The sequence below is a fragment of the Rhinolophus sinicus genome, chromosome 2 (assembly GCF_057876585.1).
Source record: "Rhinolophus sinicus isolate RSI-liver-muscle chromosome 2, RSI-T2T, whole genome shotgun sequence".
In the NCBI taxonomy this organism is placed as follows: Eukaryota; Metazoa; Chordata; class Mammalia; order Chiroptera; family Rhinolophidae; genus Rhinolophus; species Rhinolophus sinicus.
The window spans coordinates 155,416,099-155,438,226 of NC_142502.1; the positions used below are offsets into that span (position 1 = coordinate 155,416,099).

Genomic DNA, 22,128 nt, shown 5'->3' on the forward strand with positions numbered 1-22,128 from the left:
TTAAATAGATATTTGATACATCTACACACTGATCAGATCTCACCAATTCTTTTTTTTCTTTCTTTCAGGCTTCTTTTTTCCAATTAAAAGATGCAAAGTAGTTTATCCGGATGTTTATCTCTTAAGAAAAGTGCCATGATATCAAAATTTTTTTTGTAATAATTAACTCAGATGTAATAGACCTACGAAAACCATCCCTTACAATTCTTAGAAGAGATTCTAACTCACAGCAATCTAGACTCTGTTACAACAAGAGGACTCTTACACTTTAATGTGTATTTGAATCACCTGGGGGATCTTGTTCAAACACAGATTCTGTATCAGTAGCCAGGGCGGGGGTCCTGAGAATAATGTTTCTCACAAGCTCTAAGTGATGCCAGTGATGCTGTCCCCTAGATCACACTTTGAATAGCAAGTGTTAAGAGGTCATTTTTTTTTTTTTTTTTTTAAGCAATTCAATTTTAACTAAAACTTTGCTCATCCCTTTGAAGTTCTCCTCCACTCTGTTTTTGCCTTCTGAGATACTATTTATATCTATTTGTATCTAGATAGTATTTGTATCTATAAAAAAAAATCACACTCTATCATGTCAAACAGTTTGCTCTACAGCCAAAATATTTGGAAAGCTCAAATGATAGATTTTTAGAGTTACAGGCAGCCTCACTCTGTTTCTAGGGAGAAAGCAGCATGTTATAAATTGTCCACTTATTGGAGTGTGGTTATAGAGACAGATGATTCAGTATATATTGCATAGAGCAAGTTGATAATCAGATGATTTCATACTTGAAATTATTTATTTCATGATCATTTTATAAGTGAGCATTGTCTATAAATACAGAATATCTGTAAATCTGCTATAAATGCAATTGCATTCCTTCAATTATATGTTACATAATTTACTTCTTTATTAAGTAATCATTGTTTGGCACAGAAAGAAATCATAGGTTTATGTGGAGATTCTTTGTAGTGTGCATTCACCAAGCTATGTTTTTATTTTGACTGTGTCACTGGTTTCCTCCAGATTATAAGATGCTAGATTGTCATAGATTCCACTGTTGGGAGTTGAGTCTGAGGCAGCCCAGAAACTGCAGTATTGCACACTTGGCAAATGCCAGAGTATTTGTTTATTACTTTCCCTGTGTATCATGTGATCTGCACAGAATTGACTGGTCATCAGCCCAGACAGGCAGAGAGTGGCCCATGTGGTTTCTGACACCTGCAGTTATTTAAACAAATGCAAATCAGTTGCACAATTGCATTGGAAAATTGTTGTACTAGAGTTTGAGATCATATCATATATATATATATATATATATATATATATATATATATTTTTTTTTTTTTTAAATATGTTCTACTTTAAGCTGCATTTAGTTTTTGGCCATGAAATAAAGGCTCATTTAATGGCAATATCTGGGAAATAAGGAAGAGTATGAAATTGCAATCAGGAGGGCAAGGGTTGTATTTTGATTCTACTCCAATTAGTTATGGGACCATAATTTTATCTGTTGGTCCCTCAGTCTCTTCATCTAATAAATGAAGACAGTGGACTAAGTAGTATCTAAGTCTTCTTTAGCTTTCATATTTAATGGCCTCACGTATGCCATCATTAAAAGTATATCTATTTTTTTAGAGTTGTCTGATGGATGCTTGGCAACTTATTTCCAGATTGGTTGCCTTGAGATGTACCTAAAGTGAAATAAAACCTTGAAGAATGAATATTTTATAAAGCTTGATTTCTTGCTTCAGACAATAAAGGTTAGCCTCATAATTTACATAGGTTGAATCATATTTAGGAATTCCGAAATGTTTTACAACATTACATCGGGTAGAAAAATCTAAGGCAAGAGTGACTACTTTCCCTTTAAAGTAATGCTATTTTTTTCCTTATAATCAATTGATTGTTCTAATTTCTAAATTACACAAGGTTGGGCAAAGAAAACAGTGCCATTTTCTGTTACACTTCTTAAGGACTGAGAATTTCACATGATGTGATTTTCAATAGGTAGACATTCCTTTTCTGTTTTCTAAACTTGCTTTATCTTTATAGTCAGAGACAGCCAGGCTTGTTATTTAATTTAATAATGTAAACTTCTAGTGTGTACCTTTGTTTAGTCAAGGATGTTTTGGCTAAATATTCATGTGTATTTGACTTCTAGAGTAGAAAAACAAATGAAGCAAGTCTCTACCTCAAATGTCTCTTTTTGTTTGGTGTTTTTTAAATGTTGATTTTATTTTGTGGTTTGTGTTGGAACACAACCTTAGGATCACATAAATATAGTAGAACCTTACAAACCTGTGTGATTGGGTTAGTATACATGAAAAGCAAGAGAATCAAGAATAATAAGGTAGGCCTGTTTCTTGGCATAGGAAAATGGCCTGACATTCTTCATGTATATGGGGGCAGTGGACTTCTATCTAACCCAAAGGCATCTTTGTCCTTAGGTGGTAGGGTCATTCCCTTGCAGATCCTTCACTTAGTAAAGGGATTCTGTGAACCTGAAAGTTGTGGAAACAGGGTCAAATAAATGCGATTTTACTTCATGTATAGGCAATGGGAAGGGACATTGTTCTGAGAATCAATTTCTATGTGAACTTGGGAAGTCATTTAACCTCTCTTCGTCTATCCCTGTCTATAAAGTAGAAATCAGTGACTCTTGGTGATGAAAAGGATCCATCTCTTCAACCTACCATCCAAAGATTGAACACCTTCTACCATATCCAATTAAGTGGTTCTCTTATATAAAGTTAAGGCCATTCTGTAACAAGAAATGTGTTTTCTATCAAGTGGAATGGATAACATATGAATAACTCTCTTACAGAGTATTTATTATGTTGAGATGTATTTTTCCATAGCTTTCATGCTTTATTTAAACTCTTGATTCTATACAGAATGGACTTCTTCTCATAAAGGACATCTTTCCTGACAGCATTTGAAAATGCTGTCAGATAGCTCTTAAGTCTTTCCTTTAGAGTTCTTTATATTACCTTATATAATCTAGAAGCCTTTTATCATCTTAGCAGGTATCCAAACACATTCCAGCTTGCCCAAGTAGAAGTATAACAGTCATAAGCTGACCAGCACTAAAGCACAGGACCACCCCATCCCTCTTCTAAGTACTTTCATAAGTGTAACCCATGATTACATGGGCCTTTTTGAGTGTCTTGAACATGTTAATTCATGTTCTAAGTCCTCTAAATATTTTACTTTATTTCTGTTGTGTCTGGGAACTCATGTCTCCTCTGCTATTACTTGTTCAGTTGGGTGATTTTGGACCTGAGACTAGGATTCAGGTTTATTACCATCAAGTTTTACTTTGTTAAAGTCACCTCACCCAGTCAGCCTAACAAAAATTTATAGAATTCCAATTTTTCCATTGAACTTTCCCTCAGAAAATTTGATGAGCAGGAAAGAACTGTGTATTTTCATCTATTAGAGGGATGAAAATTGAATAGGACTAAAACCCAATTGCACCCTATTAAATCTCTTCCTCTAATTGTATAGCAACATAAAGCAAGTTAATATAGACTATTAAAGAAATGCTACAGTTTGAGCAGTTTATTTTTTAATGGGCTCCATAATTCTACCATAGCATCACTATCTTGCTATTGATCCATTCATATATTTAGAATATGGTCCTTCACTTCAAACAATTATCCCCATGCAACCTAATATATATGTTTTCTAAATTTTATGAGGTTGCTCTGAAGAGCAAATGATATTAATGGGTATTACTGTACATTGGAACATTTTTAAATGCTGCATAATTGATGTTATTATTGCTATTATTTTAGTTTTTACTAATAAATGTAGCATTAACAGGAGTAGTGTTTTGCTCATCACCCTAAAGAAAGTACTTTATCAGATAAATTGGTTTTGTGCTCAATTATCAAGATTATTTAAACTTTTTATTGAAATATAATACTAGGGAATGCACATATCATAAGTGTAGAACTATATGATTGTTTGCACTCTGAGCACACCCATTGCCAACACCCAGATCAACAACAGGCCATTACCAGCACTCCAGAAGTCCTCCTCACGAGCCCCGCCTCCATCTCTTCCAAGGCTAGCCATCATCTTGACTTACAACAGTAGAGATTAAAAGTTTTACATAAATGGTTTTAAAGATTTTATATAAATGGACTCATAAGTACATTCTCTTTTGTGTCTGGCATTTTTTTTTTTTTTTTAGTCAATATTATTATGAGATTTGTCCATATTTTTGCATGTGGTTGTAGGTAATATATTCTCACGCTGTTTAATTTTCCGTTGTGTGACTATACCCCAATTTATTTACCAATTCTACTGTTGATTGCATTTCGGTCGTGTGCATCTTGAGGTTATTATGCATAGTGCTCCTGTAGACATCTGCTATATCATTCTGATGATCTTTGTGTTCATTTTTGTTGGATGTATACTTAAAAAGGGACTCTCTGGCTCATACGGTAGGCATATGTTCAACTTCAAAAGATATTGCCAAACAATTTCAAAAATGAGTTCCCACCAGTACTATAGGTGAGTTGTAGTTGCTCCACATCATCATTAACACTTGGTACTTTTTGTACTTTTCATTTTATTCATTATAGTGGAGTGTACTGTTATTTCATTGTGCTTTTATTTTTCATTTATCTGAAGACTAATAAAGATGATCATCTTTTCATATGGATATACTTTTATCATGGAGTGTCTGTTCAAGTATTTTGTCTATTTTCCCTGTTGGCTTGGCTTGTTCTTTTTTCTTTTTGATTTATATGAATTATTTACATATCCTGGATATAAGTATTTTTAAAATGTTTATTGCTGTGGATCAAATTTCTTTTTGATGTTTATTGTTTTAGTGCATTAAAAGTTCACAAGTTATTTGTGACTTAAATTTTCAAATGGACATAGACCGAATCTTTAAGTTTTCAACAGTAAAGCTTATATAACTTTTCATTATGCTGCTTGGTATTTGTATATGACATAGCATAAAACTCAATGAACTGTACAGTAGCAGACAGAGACTTAGAGGAAATATAGTCATCTTATATTGTGGAAAATAGAATGAGTTATGTGTTTTCACAGAGTATGCATATTCTTTCATGAAAAAGAACATAGTAAAAATATATTTCCTGCTTAGATGCATGTCTCATTTATGACATTTTAAAGTAATGGCATGTTCAACACAGTGAATTTTTCTAAAACCATGTGGTTGCATTTAATACAAATTTGAATTACCCGTATTTGAAATTGAAGAATACAAAAGAAATGATGCTATATATTCATTTTTAAGTAATAGGAATATCATAGCATTAAAAGTCATCATCAACACTTATATATCTTAAAATCTTGCCATCTAGTGAATTGCAAACTCTGTTTAATCTGTTTCCCTTTGACTCTGCCATAATTATCTGGCAAACAAATCATTTGTCAGGATTAATTCCAACTTATGCCGACTTGGAATGTGGTATGAGATTACTTGGATAAAATGCTACAGCTTTTTAATTTGACCACACCTCTTCAAGTCCCCACACTTTGTTATTTAATTATTTAAGGGTAGTCACCAGGCTGAATTTTAGTCTTGCTTATGTTACTGACACACTTTCTGAACTGGACAAGTCATTTTAACTCTATGGGCCTCACTTTGTTAATAATGTAAATTAAAGGTTTCGCCTAGAGGAAGATGTCTATAACTCACTGTGGCTCAGACCTGTTCTGAATATTCAATGGCGATTAAAATTTTGCAAATATTTTCAAATAAGTGGTTAACCATATATGATGTATGTTCATGTATATGGACCAGGATTCACTTGACTACCTATCATCGAATGATCAGAGCAATGAGCAGAGAGAAATTAATTGAAAGGAATCGGGGAATGTTATTTTCATTGATTATGGTAACTGTTTTCTAGGGATTAAGACCTTTATAACATGTAAAATTCCCACGAGATTGCAGAGTGCCAAACAATGCTTATTGGTCAATTTTCATCTCATCAGAACTCTCAACAGCAATGGATAAAAATTACTGTTTACCCACAGCTTTTCCAAAACCTGGAATTTTCCACTTTTTAAAAAAATTATTTTGGTCAATTTCATGGCTGTGAAATGATTTCTGAACATAGTTTGATCTATGCTTTTTCTTGAAGACTCATTGATTGAGCATCTTCTCATTTATTCGTTGGGCAGGTATATACCCATTTTTTTTTATAATTTTCTATGAAACTACATTTCTTTTGCCCATTTTTCCATTATTTGTCTTTTTTTCCCCCCATATTGATTTATCAGAGTACTTTGTATATCCGGAATTGTAATCTATTGTTGATTAATACGGTATGAAAATATTTTCTCCCAATTTTTAAATTAAATTCTTACTCTCTTTATGGTATTATTTATGAGCAGGTATTCTTAATTTTAATGTGGTTGAATGTATCAATATTTTATTAGTGCTTTGTAATGCCTGTTTAGTAAAGCTTTATATACTTCGGTATTATAATTTCTTGTTTTGCAAAAATTTTACAGATTTGCCTCACTAATTTATATCCTTAGTCTATGGAGAATTGATTTTTGTAAACAAATAATGTAAAGAACCAATTATCCCAGCACCCTTTATTTGTTAATCTATATTTTGTGCACTTATCTGCAATGCTTGACTTGATTTAAATCATTTTCATATATGATTAAAATTGTTTTTAGTTTGATTGACTGTCTTTATTCTCCCTCTACTGTCTATCCTAACACATTATCTTAGTTACCATAATTTTTTATTAAATGTCCATCTTTACACAAGAAAGTTTATCTTCTTTCTGTCATATATTGACCATTCGAGGCTCTTAGTTTTTCCCATAGAAGTTATAAGATCAACTTCTCACATTTATTTAAAAAATTCATTGAGATTTATATTGGAATTTCATTGACGCTATAGATCTATATTTTATATGTTTAAAACATTGATTGTCCCCAGGACATAGAATCCTGCAATCTTTCTGAAATATTAAGCCCATTAATTTTTAAGATTATTTTGCTCTTTCAATTTAAATAATAATATTTGCTAATATCATGCTGTTTTCACCCTTATAATTTTTATAATGCTCACATATTTTTCTTGTCTTCCTACATTAGCTTGGACTTCAAATACAGTGTGTTGGTATTAGGCATCCTTGTTCTGTTTCTGATCTTAAAGAGAATATTCTAGATTTTCTATATATCAAAGATTCTAGACTATTCTATATAGCAATGAAGTATGATCTATACTATGTTTTAGATCATTTATCACATTTATCACATTGGGCAGGCAGGTTGTGCCTACCAAGTTTGCCAAAAACCAATACAGGCATCATATCATTTTATCCTGAAAGATTGGTATCACTAACCATTTACAGAAACTAAGATTTAAAAAGATGCGTAATTGCCCCCAGTGCCGTTAGCAAGTGTCCAGGCTAGGACCTAAATTCATGTTTTGACCTACCTTTTTAAAATCATTATTATTACTATTATTATTATTGTTATTATTATTCATCTTATTTATTGGCGAAAGGGAACAGGACTTTATTGGGAAACAGTGTGTACTTCCAGGACTTTTTCCAAGTCAAGTTGTCCTTTCAATCTTAGTTGTGGCGGGCGCAGCTCAGCTCCAGGTCCAGTTGCCGTTGTTAATTACAGGGGTCGCAGTCTATCATCCCTTGCGGGAGTTGAACCGGCAAATTTGTGGTTGAGAGCCTGCGCTCCAACCAACTGAGCCATCCGGGAGCTCAGCGGCAGCTCAGCTCAAGGTGCTGTGTTCAATCTTAGTTGCAGGGGACAGAGCCCACCATCCCTTGTGGGAGTCGAGAAATCGAACCGGCAACCTTGTGGTTGAGAGCCCACTGGCCCATGTGGGAAACGAACCAGCAGCCTTCGGCATTAGGAGCACAGAGTTCCAACCGCCTGAGCCACGGGGCCAGCCCTGGCCTACCTTTTTTAATCCCTCAGTATATCAGAAATATTTGGTTGTGCTGGCTCCCAATATGCAGCTACTTGCCATATTGAGCTGAGCAGGGAAGTAGACTCCGGGACTGTAGACTTCTAGAGACAAGAATTAGATTAGCCTTGGTCACTCCATTATCCCTAAAGACTACTACTGGGCTTATCACGGGAGGTGTTCAGCCAATATTTGGAGGATGTCAATGGCAAGGACCTCTAGCATGGTTTGGGTTCTTTGCTATGACGCTGCCTCAGAACGTGGTGAGTTTGCCTGACCACTAGTCTTCACTAATAGCTTACAGGGAGGCAGTGACTATTCTTCATGCGCTCACTCCCTTGTGAAAGTCCACCGGTGCCCACTGTTTTACTCGTGTCACGTGTTGCCTGCTTAGAGGCACTTATGGCACTTTTTGTATCCAGAGAGTCAGGTCATTGGGCACTGGTGAGCTGAAACCTTGATTTGATCTCTGATACAAGGACATGAGTTATTTGACTATTAAATTAAAAGAAAAAAAGAAAAGGAGAGAGGTAGGGAAGGAGGGAGGGGGGAAGGCAGGAAGGGAGGGAGGGAGGGAGGGAGGGGGAGAGAGAGAGAGAGAGAGAGAGAGAGAGAGAGAGAGAGAGAGAGAGAGAGAGAGAGAGAGAGACTATTACCAGCATAAGAGCAAGACTTCTTTTGGTATGTGAACCCTCCATTGAGCATAGTAGAGATGCTATACAACCAGTGAAATGAATTAAGAGTCTCCAGTACCATTTGCAATCATTAAGTTTATAGTTTATCAGAAGCTGATTCCGGACCATACTGTGTCATTTTTCTTGTCACAACGCCGTCATTGCCTAGGAAGTCAAGGGAGCTTTTGGCTCGCACTGGTTCTTTGGTTAAGCTGACTTCATCAGTGGGAGAAGGCTGTTCTTTCCAAATAGCCACATTTCTGTTTCATCTGTCTAGCATCTTGTGGGAGTCACATTATCACTTCTAAATATGGTAACGACTGAGATATATAGAAAATGTGGAGCCTTCATTTATATGCTAACCCCATGACAATGTGCTGGAATTCTTACCAGTCTCATAAAAGCCAGCCCTACCATCTGCTTGGTGAGATCAGGGAATGAATTAACAATCCAGCTGATTCCATTAAGCTTTCTATCACTGCTTCCTTTACCCAGGGAGGAAAAATGCACATGCTCTTTAGGAGCTCTGTTTACTCCCAGACCAAAATCTATTTTTTTTTCTTTGCTTTCTCCTCACCAGATAATTTCTTATGGTTTCTTAGTGGTGAAAATATTTGGCTTTTCACTGAGAAGATCTTTAAATATAAATGTCTCACTAAATATTAAAATAATGCCTCAGTGGGATAGAGAGAATTTTGCAAACACATTGGAATCCATTGTTGCCAACAGAGTAGAAGCATCCAATGTGCATTTATAGTACCTGATTTGTGCCCTGGAGATATCACAGAGCTACTTTCTCTGATCAGAACTCTTACAGTGATACTTAAAAATTAATTGAATGTCAGCTTTAGCTACCATAGTTGATGGCCCATAGCTGAGGTTTGTTAAATATATACTGCCCCCTACAGTACTGTTTGACTCTAACAGGGCTCTTGTCAAAAATGTTAGACAAAGAGTTAATGTGGGGGCTGATTAATTATTATTTCTGTTGAGATTTGCTCATTTACATAGTATATTGCTTTACTTATGCATGTATGTATCTGTTTTCCTCTAGGAAAAGAAGAGTATATTGCCACTTTCAAGGGATCGGAATACTTCTGCTACGACTTGTCTCAAAACCCCATTCAAAGCAGCAGCGATGAAATAACTCTGTCCTTTAAAACCCTTCAAAGGAATGGACTGATGCTTCACACCGGGAAATCGGCTGATTATGTCAATCTTGCCCTGAAAAATGGAGCTGTCTCTCTGGTCATTAATTTGGGATCAGGGGCCTTTGAAGCACTAGTGGAGCCCGTGAATGGAAAGTTTAATGATAATGCCTGGCATGATGTGAAAGTCACCAGGAATCTGCGTCAGGTAACAGCGCAGTGGATAAGAGAGTAACTGGCTTTGTTTCTCGCTACAGCTGTGTGTGTGGTACTTGGAAACCCCAACAACATGGTCTAGGGCTCCTCAGAGTCGCTTACAAATTAGCTTGTTCTTCTTTTGAGATGAATCTTCCTGCCATACTTGAGCAGGGGCATATCTAGAAAGTTCTGGGGGCCCAAAGTCTATTTTGATACAGCGACATGTGACAATTTCCCCGAGGGCTGCGAGGATATCTCTGCGACCTGCCCTTCCTGTGATGTGTGTGATTTTGTTGTGTTTTGGATTTTTTTCTTTGTTTGATTTTAAATTACAGTTTTCATGGTGATCATTTGGAAGCATGCACATTGGGGTCATTAAATCACAGTTCCTTTTTTGTAGTCAAAAAAAACAGTGTATTTGTGATTTGGGATTGTATCGATTCCCTTCTCCCTCCCCACCCCCACCTCTGAAATGGGAACAAGAAAAGTTCCTGAGGGGAAAAATGACTTTGGGAGTTTACATATCTCCTGAAGAGTCTGTTTATGAATATATTTTTATTTTTAGCACAGACACTTTAAGTTAAACCCCAAATGACTCTGGAGAGGCCAGTTCATCTTCTAGGTACCCATTTGTATTTAATTGTATTTAAAAAAAATTCTTACAAATGTCTATATACTAGGAAAATACCAATTCTTTAGTAAATGTATGGGTCCACAGGTCCACATATACTATATGTTTTTAACTGAGACATTATTACAGTATATATATATATACACATATATGTACATATCTATGTATGCACACACACACAGATGAAAGTGAGTAGATTGTCCTTATTTATTGAACATTACGAGTTTTGGTTACTATTTGAAATTTAATGATATTACAATGTATCATTTTGTGAAATGTTGACATTGACTAATTTTTCTGCAGTACATGCTGATCTCAAACTAATATCCTTAACATATTTGTTGTTTTTCTGAACAGTTGCAGAATGACCGGATTGTCTCTGGTTTTCCTTTACTAAAACAGCCCTCTCTTTCTGAGCTGTTAACTGTCTAATCTTTTCTTTCCTACTTCTGAAAAGCTTAAACTATCCAAGGCAGAGAACCAAAAAGGAATTTTAGGAGTGCAGATATAGTTTAGCTAAGGCAGACAAGTAAAACTGAAAGATTCTAGAGACCCCCACCCCCACCCCACCAAAGACTTTTCAGAGGCCTTATTGGCATGGGAGGGGCCCTGCATGCTTCCCACCTGCCTTGGGAGACGGCTGCCCGCCATCATTGTAGACCACGGATTTCCTATAAGTCTGTCTCTTTGGTGTTCCTTTTCCTGTCTTCTCTCAGATACTTACCAAGAGACCGGAGGCTCATTTGAGAGAAGCACAGAAGGAAGGGTGGGGCTTAAGGAGCCCACTTTCTAGATTTGCCTTTGCTCAGGTTGTAATCCAAACTGTGAATTTATAGTTCAAAGGAAACTGCAGTTATACAGCTGGGGTGCATGTGTGGCAGGACAGATTAAAAACAAATCCATTCTACTCATTTTATGTGTCAGGATCTTTGCTTTGTTTCATTGCAGTAAACTGTGACCCTAAAGTCCATCAATATGACCGAAGGAAGTTTTGGAGTTGAGGAGGAGTCCTTGTATGCTGTAAAATTGAGTAGTAGGGCAATGCCAACCGCTTCCTATGAATTTGCTGGGGCTGGGGAGGGTCAGGGTGGGGGAGGGTGGCAGTGGTTAGCTGATGAGCTTTAGGCCTTTGAATCCCTTTTAAACTTTTTAAATGTCTGTCAGATGTACTCAGGGAGACAAAGGGAACGTTGCCATATGTCCGTTTCTGTCTAGTAGCAAGCTATGAACAATACTGTCAGGAAAAAATATTACCTCTGTGGGAGGCCTATTTGTTAGTCTGCTTTTTTCTTGTAAAATTTTTTTGCCCTTTTTCTATGTTACTAACATGCTTAATAACTAACATGTCATTCATGGAATGTTTCATTCTACTAACCGTTACCTGAATCAAAAAATGTACTAACATGGTAGAGACCATCATATTTTTTAAGTAACTATCGTTATTCTGTTCACAGTTTTTAATTTCCTTTCTCCCCCCTTCTCCACAAAGCACTCAGGCATTGGACACGCTATGGTAAACAAACTACATTGTTCGGTAGATATCATTCTAATTGTTTCTTATTTTGGGTTTGCCGTGTGTTTTCTTTCTTTCTTTTAACTGTAGACATCATTAACAAAAGAGGAACTGCGGTTGGTACTCTTCTGCTTACTTTGACCTCCTTCTTTTCATCTGTTGTTGACCTTCTTATTTTTTACCTGTTCCTGTCAACTTCCGTTTTCCAACTCACCTGTAGGGGCATCGTTAACGTTTCGAACGTTTTGCATCCAGCTGTGGTTAACACGGGATAAGACAAAATGGTGGCTGGCCTGAGTGACCGCAGGCTCAGCCAGTCTCTAACCATTCATGGTGCATGGCATGTACTCTTGATTTGGGAATGTTGGAGATGCCACACCCACTCATCTTTCCGTCATCACAAAGCAGTTGTTTTTTCCTTTGGTTCTCCCTGTGTCCTTTCCTTTTCTTTATGATCTGTACTGTCCCTCCTGCATGAGCACATCAGCGTGTGCTGCTTCCACTGGTTGTTTTGCCTTCCCTCCCCTTTGGCATGGACGTAGGCACTTGCATGCTAAACAACTGCTGCTCAATAGTGCAAACAGTGACGTTGCTGGAAATAGCTTGTGCCTTTTATGTTATCAAGGTGCTCGTTGTGATTAGTTAATAACAGACGACGAAACTTTACTAATATGTACACCAGCAAAACTAACCTAGGAAGCATTTTACTAACACCATTTTTGTGTCTGCTAAATAACTTTTGAGTTGCCGTAGGGATGATGCTGACACTAGTTCAATAATCAGTTAACTCGCTAACTAGTTTAGATCTCTTAGGGCTAGTTGAATAGAATCCAAGAATAAACCTCAAACAGACATGAAAATGGGTTCCGCCATAGGTCTAAAAATAAAAACCAAACAAACAGAAAAAAACAAAACAAAAAAAAAACAACAACAAAAAAACAAAAAAAGCAAAAAGCAAAATGAAAAAAATAAAACAAAACAAAACACAAAACAGGCATATCCCAGGATTACAGTATGTAGGTCTGAGTATAGCGTGTCCTTTCCCTGTGCTTTGTTATCTAGGTGACAATATCAGTGGATGGGATTCTTACCACAACGGGCTACACGCAAGAAGATTACACCATGCTGGGGTCTGATGACTTTTTCTATGTTGGAGGCAGTCCCAGCACAGCAGACCTTCCAGGGTCACCAGTCAGTAACAACTTTATGGGCTGTCTCAAAGAGGTAAATATCATTGTCACTAGACTTATGCCTAATTCATGATCTCATCATTTCAGATCTGGACTGAAAGTACCGTTGCTGAAGACCTTGTATTTGTGGAGTCAAATGATACAACTTTAAATTCAATATTCTACTATTGTTTATATCGGGGGAGGGGGCAGCTCATAGAACATTATGAACAAATTAAGTTCCTCCTCTTTAGTAGTCTGTCAGTAATTCACAGGTAAGATTTACATGGACAGTTGTGTATTAGCTAGAAAATAAAATAAAACACAAAGAAATATTGGATCTTGGGTTAAGCTAAATGCCTTGCTCATTTCTACTTTATTGCCTTAGGTGTTATGTGTATTGTGCAGTGGTGACTTGTTTGAGCATTACAGGAAAAAATAAGAAAAATAATTAGGCTACAAGAGAGAGACTATATGAAAACAAACCAACTCGAGTCTCTATGATGAAACAATTGTGTTTCTATATTTTAAATATGTTTTGAAAGAAGTAAAGCTGTTTCATTTCTGATGTGATGAGCTTACTTAATATTTACCTGTGCAAAACTGTCATTCTGCAAGATATCAGCAGTTTCAGCCTCATTCTCAGTTGCCGTTTGCTGTTGTAACTTTTGATAGGATTGGAACTTGTTAGGATAAGAGGACAGAAAGATCACAAAGTCCTTGAATTTCAACTTGTATGAGAATTTTCCCATAAGAGCTGCCTGTTTTCATTCAGGAACAACGCGCTTCCTCATGGCTGCTTTAGCCAGAGGTACATCTTGCACTGTATAGCTGCAGCGTAATGGTGTAGACTTCTAAAATGTAAAGTTTAATGACTGTGAGTTTATTAATGATTAACTATACGTGGTGTTGGTAAGCAGTGCCATACGTTGGTTACTTGTAAGGAAAATATTCTAATCATCTAAACTTGGCTTGGGTAAGCATCAGTGAAAAACAAGCACTGCCTGAGTTATCCTTCCTTGTCTTGCATTTATGTGAACCTAGTGGATGTTACATTTCCCAGTATATAGCTGTATGTAGAAAAGGCCTAAGGGGGATTAAGACTGCTACAGTTTCAACAAATACAAGGAGATGTAGTTCTGTCAGTCTAACCATACTTTGTGGTGGGAGGGATTAATTGCCTCTCAGAGAATAACTTTTACTCTTAAAAAAATATGTAGTACAACTCAGGACTGTGAACATAATAAAATTATTATTATTACTGTAGTTATTATAATAATAGTACTGACATTTTCTGAGCTCTTATTTTGTATGCAACGTTATCCTAAGAGATTTATAGATACCTCTTCAATATGGGTAGTAATTTTATGTGCATTTTTCAGACAGGAAACTGAGGTCTGGAAGTGTCTTAAGCAAGTTCTCACATAACAAGTATTAAAGCCTAGGGCTTAATCAAGGAAGTCTGATTTCAGAGTCTTGTGTTCTCAGCCACCATAATATGCAGTGTCCCAACAGAAATGTATGTTAGAGTCCTTGCTATAGAAAATTGTACAAACCCTCAAGTTTGTTTCAAACTGAAACTGTTTTTAGAATTGTACAATAGACAGTGAGGAATGAGGTATTAAATTATGTGGCATGGTTATACCCAGTTGAGGTCACAGGGGAGTGAAATGAGTGAGAGATATGGTAGACAAGGAAAATATACAGAAGGGTAAGAATGTGAGAGTCTTGAAGGGTGATTATGATTTGGATAAGAAGGGGGTAAAGAGAATATTTCAAGTTGAGGAAAAACATGGTAAAAAATACAAAGGAATTAGATTTCACAAGATATTTGAAACCCCCTTCTGATGATGGGAATTGTGAGTGGGAGCAGAACCACACCCCCAGCCACCCAGTCCATTTCCTTATTTTCACTTTGAACAGGCCAACCTACAATCAACCCTGATGCCCTGCTTTATCCATAGAAAGTTAATCCTGTTATGGACTAGAAAAAGAAAAGGGAATCCATGGGTCTGCAGCAGAATCTGGAATTTAGCTAAGGAGCCCTTTTGTGTATCCTGTAAGAACTTGAGGATATCTGCATTTAATACCTGAGTTCAGATGAATCTCATTGTCTTCTGGCAGTTCATTATGGATGAGGAAACTTTTTCTGTGTATGAAGCTGCAGTGGATTGCCTTAATCTAAGATTACAGTTTCAGATTAAACTATACTTCAGATTAATGTCTTTAATGTTTAAATGATAATGAGTAGTCCATATATACCTTAGAACTCTTTTCAATTGGTCTTTCAAACACGCATACACACGTACGTAAAAAGAAGTCAGATGGTCTCCCCTATAACATTTAATTGGTAGCTACTGTGTCCATATAATGGGGATTCACCCATGTTGTTGTCTTTATATGTTTTGAATAGATATCACTCCTCTTTATTGATTGGGCACTTCCAACATCTTTGTTCTACAGCCTAGGGCATGTGTTTGGAACAAGTCCTGCCAGGGCTTTTTTTTTTTTCTTTTCTCTTTTTGATGTGTAATCTCTTTCACTTTATTTATTCCATACACACTAGAGGGTGGAAAGACACAGGCACAATCATCCTATAAATCAAAACAGACCTCACTGGACTTTTAGATAGCGTATAATTTCCATCCATGTCTGAATTACTATCTATTTCGAATGCCCTGCTCTTCTTACCTCTGGAATGAAATTGTGACAAGTATCATAGATTTTGAGTGAAATCACTTTGTTTCAGATAAGTGAGTTTTGTAGACTTACTGAAAAGAGAGGAACATGCCCAATGTCCGCATCTCTCTCCACACTAATCCTATGTAAACCTTCCTTTACTCTCTCTTGGGCTTTCTGCCCTGCAGCACATTGCATATATAAAACCTTAATTATGATATCATTCATGGTGCATAACATATTTATTTTCAATCTAGTAAGTAATCCCTTTTAGGATGAGCAGTCTTGTAGGGGAGATACAACACCTTGTCTGAAATCACAGAAGAAATTTTGGAGTGTTAGAATAGGAAAGATCCTGGGAATCATGCTCCAAGGCCAACCTCCTTGTTCTGGAAATGGGGAAGCAGATGTACAGGAGTTACTTGACCCACACAAGAGCAGTGAACGGGTAACAGGGTTAGAGCACGGAATCCTGTCGGATAAAGTACAATGTGTGAATGGCTGGCTCTGTTTCGTTATAAACAGTGGCACTCTAGAAACAAAACTAGAGCTGGCCTACCACTGTTAAAGTGAAAAAGGAAGATACTCTAGATAATGGAACAACCCATAATGGAATATTCACTTAGGAGCACTTAGGGCTTTCCCACTATGGCATTTGATCATGCCTATTTGGAATGAGACTAGACTTGCATGTAGAGAAACCGATCCTCAGTGAGAAAATTATTATTTTTTTAGTGACTATCAGATTTCAAAATAAAGTTTACCAAAACCTGAATTTCATATATTATACTTTATTTAAATGAGAGAGAACATTGAATGGCCAGGGATGTATAAGAGGGGAACAAAGTAATTTTTTTCCCCCTAAACTTATTTTCATCATAAGTAAATGAAAAAGCCTTTGGAGAAATGTTTGCGCTCACTGAAAATGAATTTCAAGGATATAAATTTGAAAAAAGTTAAAGGAAAAATTGTAAATAACAAATGACCATTGTATGCAACCCACACCTATAAAATTCCTAGAGGATAACAGGTAGAATTACTGAAAAGAGAGGAACATGCCATGTTCATTCTCGTTGCATCTCTCTTAACAATAAATCCATGTAAGCTCTTCCTTAACTCTAACCTGGGCTTTTTAAATCTGATTTTTATAAAAACAGTACTTATCATGCATTGGCAGACACATTTATTTATATGTGAATTACATTTTTGGTAATGAGTAAAAGCTGAAATATATGTTGCTTATAAATTATTGATCATTTTAAATTTAATTTTTCCAAGAAGTAGTTTTTGAGTGGCTACTACAACAGGAGAGGGAATTGGTGCAACCTGCAGAAGGATAAATCATAGCATCTAAGTGAGCTGTTCGGAGCTATTTAAGGACATTTACAGCCCATTTGCTGTAGAATACTTGGAAAACAGTGTTCTGTATAAAAGTATAACAGCTGATTCCTAAGATGGTCATTAGAGATTTTTTTTTTTTCCTAAATCTTCAAAGATAGATGAAAATCTCATTAATATGTGTTTCTTCCTCATTTTGACTATGTGGGCTTGGTGCTGTTAGTAAATGACTTACAGGTAGGGTCCTGCTGCTCCCTCGTTAATTTTGTCTTGGCATCTACTCCTGGTATATGCATTTCTTTGTGCCTCCAAAATGCTTTGAAACACCTATTTCCCTCCCGCAGAGTGAAGATTATTTAACATAGTTTGTTAGTAGGGAAATGAAACTGAAGAGGTAGGAAAGGATTGCATTCAATAAAACAACCTAAAGTCCTTTATTTGAAGTTTCTTTTTAGCCATATGTACCTGCTGGGGTTGTTTGAGGCAATTAAGAATGCTGCTACTAAAAGTTGCTTGGGATGAGTCTAAAGTAGAATTCTAGAGGAAAGAAAAAAAAAAGTAAGTAAGTGAAGTGCTAGGGGGAATTAAATCCCTACTGAAAATTTCATCAATCTAATTAGATCAGCTCAGCCTTTAATTACACTGAGAAACTTTCAGCACTGAAAATTTGGAAATTGGTCTATGAGGTGGATGAGGTTCACAAAATATCATCTTATGTAAGCATTTTCCTCCACTGTGAAAAATAGTTGATTCCTACCTGTTGTGACCATGGTCTCCTCTACCATATGCAGTGGCAGCATTGTAATTCCCACAATGCACCAGTATGAACACTAGGAAAGAAGTGTGATATTTCCATTGTTTAAATACCCCTTAATTTCTATCTTTCTTCTTTTGGACAGCAGAGCACTCTAGAACGTTGTCAAGGCTTCTCAAATTACCCCTTCTGTGGTAGAACTAGCTCATCAAATACAAGTCCTCAGGTATCCTTCTGTTCTGTCTTATTTTCCTCATTGCTCAGAGAGGAGTAGAGTCCCTGTCATTTACATATAAGAACAAAAATCCATGGCAGCATTTGCATGTCAAGTTAATTTTCCAATTTTGAAATGAAAGGCTTAGTGACCTATATGAGAAATGTGACCTAGCATGAATGTTGGAGGGTAAGGAGATGTCACTGATGTCTGTAAATCATGAAATGTGGGAGGAGGGAGTACTTCTTTAATTCAGAGAATGTCTTCATATAGGCTCCAAAGTCAAGACTAAAAACATTTCTCCCCAGGTCTTCATTTCCTCCAGACTCTTCCTTGTTGGGGGTTTCTGTTACCTATAGATACTTTCCACCTTTTCTCTCTTATTATTTGATCACAGTCTGTATATGGGTAGGTAGCATTTTACAGTTTACTTACTATAACTTTTCCACAGGCTTTTTTCACTCTTCAGGAAAGATAATTGCTTTATGCTTTCCTATCTCACTTCTTCCCAGACATTGACCATACCGACATCCATCGTTTTACTCACCATATTATTATATTACTAGGAAGGATGGTACCTTAATTATTTTTGGCAAAATGTCCTCACTTGAACTACCCATTGTAAGATAGGTTTTGATAATGCTCCCCAAAACTAATAGACGGAAAAAAAAAAAACACACACACACAAAGGAATTCCCACGACACAAGGACTTATGCATTGACTCGGGGCTGTCTTCAGAGAGGCAGGCTCTTGGATTAATGATTCATAAGAGAGGCTGATTTAGTCCAGCTGGAGAGGAGACAAACTGGCCTACAGTGTTTTGAGCAGAATTACTGCTCTAGAAAAAATACAAAACTTCTCTGTCTGATTTAAAACACTGAAGATGGCAGTTTGCTTTTAAAACTTTGAAAAAAGAAGCTGGAGTTTGTGGGAATGTCAAAGAATTTGACAAATTTTTATGTGCCACTAACTTGATTTATTATAGGTCCTGACTACTTTCTTTCAGGTCGTCTAACTACTGGAATGTGTTTTAAGTCTTCTGTAATAAAGTGTTAGCACCAAAAATGCAAGCAGAGGTCAATTACCTTTGCTGCCTTTTGTTTGCCGGACAATAGACCACAGCTTTTTTAAAGTTAGAAATCCCCTTTTCCTTTTTGAATGACATTTTCTCAGGAACCCCTGTGAGGTAATGGTGATAATAGTAATATAATAACAATAATAACACCATTATGTAACTGAGGACCCTGAGATCTCAGCAGAACACAGGCCTCTGAATGGTGGGGTTCGACCCTGGCCTTGTTTTTTCATCCCTGAGTTGAGCATTCCTGCCAATAGAGTATGCTGCCTGAATCAGATCCTCCAAACAAACCCCAATGATAAACAAGTAAACTGCGACACTTACGTAATTATGCCTATGATACTAGGCATTACACAAAGGGATATTAAAAGTCAGAGCTATTGATGAAAGAGTAAAGGAGTTGCTATATTACAGAGTAGTAATAATAATATATTAAGCATTTTCTGTTTCTCATATCATGTCTACAACATCCAGTGAGTTATCGAATAGGCATGTGCCCAGAGTCATCAATAACGCAGCAAAAATAACAAGTACTTTAAAAAAACAAACTAATGGAACCATGTGAAACAATTTAATATGCAGTATTTCAAACATAGCAGCAAGGGAGTCATAGAAGAAAAAAACAATTTGTGTGTGTGTGTGTGTGTGTGTGTGTGTGGATTTATAGCATTTTATTTATAATACTTCTTTTATTAATACATGTCATAGAGACGTCCACATTTTTTCAGTGCTTTGTATAGTCAAAGGTAACACTCAGAGCATAACAATAGTTACACACTAGTACTATCCCTATTTAACAAATGAGAACATGGAGACAGGAGGTAACTGACTAACTAGGTAACAGACCTAAGGGAAAACAATTACTAAGTAAGAGCCAAGATCTAAACCTGAATAATCTGACCTTTAGCTGATAGCTGATAACTAATAATCCTTGCCTTTAACTGCTATTGTATTTTATGTCCTCTACTCATAGAGTAACCTCATTTCTCTTTCCTTGTTCTCAATATTTTTATAAAGGTAAAATTAGATGAAATGGACTTTATAGCAACTTTGAGGGGAAAGGTAGAACACAAATGTAACCTAGGTTGCTAGAATATTGGAGAAGGGATATCCAAGGTGGAAGGGAAGGAGTGATAGCTTTTTCTTAGATGCATGAGCTTCCAGTGAGATTGTTTATTCTCCCAATGTTCTAGCCAGCACTGAGATGTTACCTCTGCCATCCTTTTTTTCTCCTCTAAGGGCATAAATAAGATAATAATGCTTGTCATAAATTTCTATACTCTGTAGCCAACCGTATGAACAGGGATGCACATAAAACACATTTGGAAATACTTTCTAGATTTCTATAAAGTGTTGGCTTCATACATTGCTAAGAGTAAGTTTGCTTCTGTGCATTGTAGCCTCAGGGGCAAGGGAAATAAGCAATTGGGGCAGAAACTAGGCATTTTGCCATCCACGCTCCTCTTCAAGATTGGGTTCAGGGAGTCCCATCTGCTCAGGTCCCCAAGGAAGTGAAATTCAGCTCTTTAGTCTACAAAGCATCTGGTGAGTCCTTGTCTGGAATTCAGCTTTTTGAACATAGCAAACTCGCTTCCAGGGGACCCACAGATTTTTTTTTTATTCCCCATCATTTTCAGCAGATGCCCCATAGCCTGGAACTATATCAGCAGTTGGTAGTGCTTTCAAATATCAAGCTATCATAACATGGCTTGGTAGGGGGTGCAATGGCATTTTCATTTTGAGGACTTGATACATTTTATAGTATATGACATTTCCTAGCCCAGCAGAAAGCAGTAATGAATAATGTCTAAGACTGAACATTTCCTCTTAAATTCAGCACCCACTAGAGTATCTGGTTTAAATCACTCCATTTGCTTGTGCATTAACACTTTCATGTGTGCATTCGGTGAGTCAGCGTTCATCTATACCTACCATGTGCTGGGCTCTGTACTAGACTCTGGAGACACAGAGATAAGTGAGAGAATGCACATAGGAATCGGGAAGGAAAGCCTGACAAAGAAACAGAAAATTACACTACAAGTTCCTAAAGGGAGGTATGAACAATTGCTCTAGAAACACAGCAGAAAAGGAATAATTCTGCCAGAGGAAATCAGTCATACTTTCAAAGCGAAGGTGAGAAAATAATCGGAGTTATCCTCTCTGTTTCTCTTTGTTCAGCCCTATAATGAGCATGTTATTCTATGGGAAAGAAGCACAAGGAATTAGTTCCATTCTCAGAATTGGAAAATAATAGGAAAGATTAAATGGCATAAAGGATTAGGAAAAACATATAAAGAAAAAGAAATTAAAAAGCTCCGTAGAAATACAAGTTTGTACTTCACCAAGTTTGAGCCATATTTTAAAAATCTGAAACCCATCCAGAACAAGTAATATTTTGAATTTCATCTTAATTTCTATTATGAGAGGATGTACTTTTGTGTTTAGTTCTTTGGATCGAGTGCTGTGTTTGGAGAAAATTATTCCTGTACATGGTAATTGGTCTTTATTTTTTCCCCCAGGAGAATCATCACTATTGAAATACATTTAAAACAAATTAGTTACTTTAAAATTAACATAATACAGTTATTTAGAAGCATGTGATTTTTAATAATTGGAAAGTGATTTTTTTATCATTGTTGAGTACACATTCTATGCACAAATTGGTGACTCTGAGTGTTTAGTTTAGTTCTATGTGTATTACATGACTATGCACTATGCACCAGGTTCTGTGCCAAGTCCCAGGATATGAGATAATTAGATTGATATAGGTCATTTAACCAAAGTCATGATA

The 22,128-nt window shown here is 36.4% G+C and overlaps 1 protein-coding gene across 28 annotated transcripts in view; it reads left to right on the plus strand.

Moving 5' to 3' along the window:
- The window catches only part of NRXN1 (neurexin 1), a 1,058,790-nt gene that overhangs the window by 394,843 nt on the left and 641,819 nt on the right, over positions 1–22,128 (plus strand). For 12 of the 28 annotated variants that reach the window (XM_088796166.1, XM_088796171.1, XM_088796173.1 and 9 more), the window contains 3 exons: positions 9,669–9,970; positions 12,081–12,125; positions 13,167–13,328. In XM_088796166.1, coding sequence (XP_088652292.1) covers positions 9,669–9,970; positions 12,081–12,125; positions 13,167–13,328 — 509 coding nt within the window. The remainder of the gene's footprint in view (positions 1–9,668; positions 9,971–12,080; positions 12,126–13,166; positions 13,329–22,128) is intronic. The other 16 variants (XM_074331964.2, XM_019719308.3, XM_074331961.2 and 13 more) reach the window with 2 other exon arrangements.